General features: G+C 45.4%; 1 protein-coding gene across 1 annotated transcript in view; it reads right to left on the bottom strand.

The window, feature by feature from the left end:
• tg (thyroglobulin) overlaps positions 1 to 5,000 on the bottom strand; it is a 37,485-nt gene that overhangs the window by 13,712 nt on the left and 18,773 nt on the right. The window contains 8 exon segments of the mRNA XM_061033925.1: positions 1,394 to 1,564; positions 1,649 to 1,786; positions 1,882 to 1,941; positions 2,398 to 2,484; positions 2,558 to 2,728; positions 4,003 to 4,203; positions 4,322 to 4,427; positions 4,659 to 4,768. Of these exon segments, the coding sequence (XP_060889908.1) occupies positions 1,394 to 1,564; positions 1,649 to 1,786; positions 1,882 to 1,941; positions 2,398 to 2,484; positions 2,558 to 2,728; positions 4,003 to 4,203; positions 4,322 to 4,427; positions 4,659 to 4,768 (1,044 nt within the window).

Below are 5,000 nucleotides of genomic sequence, written 5' to 3'. Positions count from 1 at the left end.
TGAGTAACATGAAGCGAGTAACAGTGAGTAACATGAAGCGAGTAACAGTGAGTAACATGAAGCGAGTAACAGTGAGTAACATGAAGCAAGTAACAGTGAGTAACAGCGACCAACATGAAGCGAGTAACAGTGAGTAACATGCCGCGAGTAACTTGAAGCGAGTAACAGCGAGTAACAGCGAGTAACATGAAGCGAGTAACAGTGAGTAACATGAAGCGAGTAACAGTGAGTAACAGTGAGTAACAGCGACTAACATGAAGCGAGTAACAGTGAGTAACATGAAGCGAGTAACAGCGACTAACATGAAGCGAGTAACAGTGAGTAACAGTGAGTAACAGCGACTAACATGAAGCGAGTAACAGCGACTAACATGAAGCGAGTAACAGCGAGTAACATGAAGCGAGTAACAGCGAGTAACATGAAGCGAGTAACAGCGACTAACATGAAGCGAGTAACAGCGACTAACATGAAGCGAGTAACAGCGACTAACATGAAGCGAGTAACAGTGAGTAACAGTGAGTAACAGCGACTAACATGAAGCGAGTAACAGCGAGTAACAGGAAGCGAGTAACAGCGAGTAACATGAAGCGAGTAACAGCGAGTAACATGAAGCGAGTAACAGCGACTAACATGAAGCGAGTAACAGCGACTAACATGAAGCGAGTAACAGCGACTAACAGGAAGCGAGTAACAGCGACTAACAGGAAGCGAGTAACAGCGAGTAACATGAAGCGAGTAACAGCGAGTAACAGTGAGTAACAGCGACTAACATGAAGCGAGTATCAGTGAGTAACAGCGAGTAACAGCGACTAACATGAAGCGAGTAACAGTGAGTAACATGAAGCAAGTAACAGCGAGTAACATGAAGCGAGTAACAGCGAGTATCATGAAGCAAGTAACTGCGAGTAACAGCGAGTAACATGAAGCGAGTAACAGCGAGTATCATGAAGCAAGTAACAGCGAGTAACATGAAGCGAGTAACAGCGAGTATCATGAAGCAAGTAACAGTGAGTAACAGTGAGTAACATGAAGCGAGTAACAGCGAGTATCATGAAGCAAGTAACAGTGAGTAGCAGTGAGTAACATGAAGCAAGTAACAGTGAGTAACTTGAAGCGAGTAACAGCGAGTAACATGAAGCGAGTAACAGTGAGTAACTTGAAGCGAGTAACAGCGAGTAACAGCGAGTAACATGAAGCAAGTAACAGCGAGTAACATGAAGCAAGTAACAGCGAGTAACAGCGAGTAACATGAAGCAAGTAACAGCGAGTAACATGAAGCAAGTAACAGCGAGTAACAGCGAGTAACATGAAGCGAGTAACAGCAAGTAACAGGAGCACAGATTTTAGACTGAGAAGTATCAACGAGCTCGGTGTCAGCTGTGTCTCTGCTTACCCTTCTTGCTGTAGGTGTTGTTAGGCGTTCTGTCCAGCAGGGGGCGACAGGGGCGTCTCAGAGGTTTGTCATCTGCTACACACTCTCGGCTGTCAGGTAACAAGGAGCACCTGAAGAATCCAGGTGAGGGTGTGAGGTCAGCGAGGGAGCACAGCTGCTCAGAGTCACAGCCTGGAACACAACACACACACCTTCAGTCGCTTTCATTCATAAACAAACATCATGAAATATCTCTATCAGAGCAATGGGACGCACGGGTCAGACACCACAGCAGTGCCTGCTGGGAGTCGAAGTTGTTCTCGTTGAGCCAGAAGGAGAGCGTGGGGAGTTTCATCAGAGGATCCACGAGAACGTCGTCCTCGGACAGAGACTCGAACTTCTGCTGAACTGAAACTGATCGCACAAAAATACAAAATACGAAGAACGATGAAGTTATTCATAAATATTCAAACTAAACCGTCTGATCTGCTGATGTGACAGAAACGAACCGTCCAGAGGAGGAGCGAGCTCTGCTGCCACTGCACACGAAGAAGAACCAGGAGCTGGATCTGCAAACAAACAAACAAACAAACAAACAAACAGAGTCAACGTGTTTACTCTCTGCTGTCTGAGGTGTGGTGGATTTAAAACCTAAAAGATTTGGGTCCTTCCTCCTGCTGGATTCACTGGTGATACTGGATCCGAGACCGAGTCAAGACCAAGACCAAGACCAAGACAGGGTGAGACCGAGTCAAGACCAAGACCAAGACCAAGACCAAGACCAAGACAGGGCGAGACTGAGTCAAGACCATGACCAAGACCAGGACGAGATTGAGACAAGACAACACCATAAATATAAGTGAATAATCATCATCTTGTGTTAAAATCCAGAGTCCGCCCAGTCTGTGACCGAGACAAGACCGAGTCAAACTGCTTTAAATTCCAGGTTGAGACCTTCAAAAAGTTTTGATTTGGAGTCCTACATCTCTACGTCTGTGAGACTACAAAGGCCGGTCTCGTGGTACCTGTGTTCAGGTAGATGGCCTGGAAGTTGATGATGGAGGCCTGGTAGTCCTTCTCGTTCTTGCTGTCGGCGGGCAGAGCGGAATCAGCTGGAACAACAAACAGAAGAGTTAAGATCATCTCTCGGTTTGATTTGATTTAGTTTGTGTTTCCGTCTCTTACTGATGGTGAACTTCTGTCCTCCCAGGTCGAACACGAAGCTCCTCTGCTGCTCGTTGTATGTAAGCCCCGCCCCACAGATACGGCTGGCTTTCCCCTGTCCAATCACATCCCAGTCCTGGTCCTCGCACATCAAGACTGACGGAGCTCTCAGCCAACCACAGAGCAGAGAACCTGAAGGAGGCGGGACAGAATGAAGAAGTTAAATATAGAATGCTGATTTAAAGAATGTTCAACATGTTCCACATAAATAAATCATAAAGTCTGTCCTGTGTAAATGTGTCTCTGAGTCATGACTGTCTACAATGAGGGAGAAGCTCGAGTCCCGCTGGCTGTGTTGTTGTCAGAGCCGTGTTTACATGGACGGGACGGCCGGCTCCTCCCCTTGTGTATAAAAGCTGTTTTAGTCAAGAACTAGAGAGAAGAAGAAGAACATACTCACTGATTATTTGGATGTTAGTAAGAGTTTTTAGATCACGCTCATTCTGTGTCAGTTTACATGAAATGTGAAGCTACGAGCTAACTAAAGAGCGCTAACATTAGCATGCTAACACAACAATGTGAAGCTACGAGCTAACTAAAGAGCGCTAACATTAGCATGCTAACACAACAATGTGAAGCTACGAGCTAACTGAAGAGAGCTAACATTAGCATGCTAACACAACAATGTGAAGCTACGAGCTAACTGAAGAGCGCTAACATTAGCATGCTAACACAACAATGTGAAGCTACGAGCTAACTGAAGAGAGCTAACATTAGCATGCTAACACAACAATGTGAAGCTACAAGCTAACTGAAGAGCGCTAACATTAGCATGCTAACACAACAATGTGAAGCTACGAGCTAACTAAAGAGCGCTAACATTAGCATGCTAACACAAGAATGCAGGACACAGCTATAGAAGCTACGAGCTAACTAAAGAGCGCTAACATTAGCATGCTAACACAACAATGTGATTGCAGCTCGAGCAGAGGACAGTTTGTCTGCCACTTGGTATTTAATTATGATGCGTTTTAATTGATAACTCCGTCATGTGATCGTGAGTGGAGGGGGGGTTGGAGGTGTGTCTCTGGAGGCTTCAGTATGGAGGAGGCGTGGCCTAACAGCAGTTTGTTTTGGTTTCTTGCTGGAGCTCAAGGGCGACATCTTGAATGGTTAAAAAAAGCGACGGCGCCTTTCTGAAGAGTTGAATGATCTTCAACATGAAGCGCTCCACGCAAACGCACAAAAGGTGCTGCAACTTTTTTCCTCGCGACCACCGGCTGCTGCTAACGCCGCATTTTTTTGTTAACTTGATGTTGAGTCTGTTTTTAACACATTTATTAAATGTTCTCATTCATAGAATCATAAAAAAAGGACTTAAGTAAATTTGTAAATTTAAATTGAATAGTCTCATTTCATTCATTCATTCGTTCACTCAGGTGAGGTGTGTCGCCATGGTAACGTACCTCCGTTCAGGACGTTCTGGTTGAGGATGAACCCGTCGCAGCAGGCGTCGCGGCTGCAGCCGTCCTGACAGAAACGATGAGCGTCGGACAGAGAGGTCCGTGATGCAGAGAACACCTGAGTCCTGAACACACCTGAGACCGCCTTCTTCATCGTCATCCTCACAAAACTCTGCTGCTGCTGCCTTGAGGAAAACTCCGCCCCTTTAGACACACACAGGTACACACACCTGAACACACCTGACGGACTAAACACTCAGCTGTTAAAGTAAAGTTTGTTGTTTTGTTCATGCCAGTCATCTTATCGCCGTGGTCACAGTACCTTTCTTCCTGATGACCACTAGATCTGAAGCTCCGTCCCTGACTCTCAAAGAGCAGCTTAGCCAATCAAAGAGCTCGGCCTGAGGATTACCCAGAAACCCACTGGTCTGAAAAAAAAAAAAAGTAAATGAATAAATGAACCCCTAGTGGTTAAAAGGGTACTGCAGTTTAAATTCAAAACATTGTAGAGAGCTGTCGAGCTCTGAGAAAGGATGTTTTGTTAGTGAAATGCATTCTGGGAGATGTAGTAGCCTTCACACCTAAAGTTTTCACCGGCTTCAAACCGGATTTAAACAACAGAGCAAACATTGTTACCAAAGCTGCTGATCTGTCTTTACCTGCTGAGAGGTGTTGCAGTGTGTGTTGAGTGTGTGCGTGCTGTACAGTTCACACTCAGTCTGTCTGTTGAACAGCGCCACATGGTGGCACGACGGCTCCGCTGCACAAGCTGAGAGACACAAACACAGATCAGATAAATACCGACAGCAGAGACGACAAACTCTGACCTGTTAAAGGAGCATTCCACATCACTCTGAATCAAACACACAACATCAAGGAGCTGGAATGTTTTATACATTTAAACATCACGGCTCTAATCAATCAAGAAGTTAAAAGTCTTTCGCTGCCTGAATTTATTCTGGTTTTATTTTGAGTCACAGAAATATTGTGTCCAAACACAA

This window comes from Labrus mixtus, unplaced genomic scaffold (assembly GCF_963584025.1).
Source record: "Labrus mixtus unplaced genomic scaffold, fLabMix1.1 SCAFFOLD_57, whole genome shotgun sequence".
Classification (NCBI taxonomy): domain Eukaryota; kingdom Metazoa; phylum Chordata; class Actinopteri; order Labriformes; family Labridae; genus Labrus; species Labrus mixtus.
The sequence above is the reverse complement of the archived record's forward strand: the minus strand, read 5'-3'. Positions and strand labels throughout refer to the sequence as shown.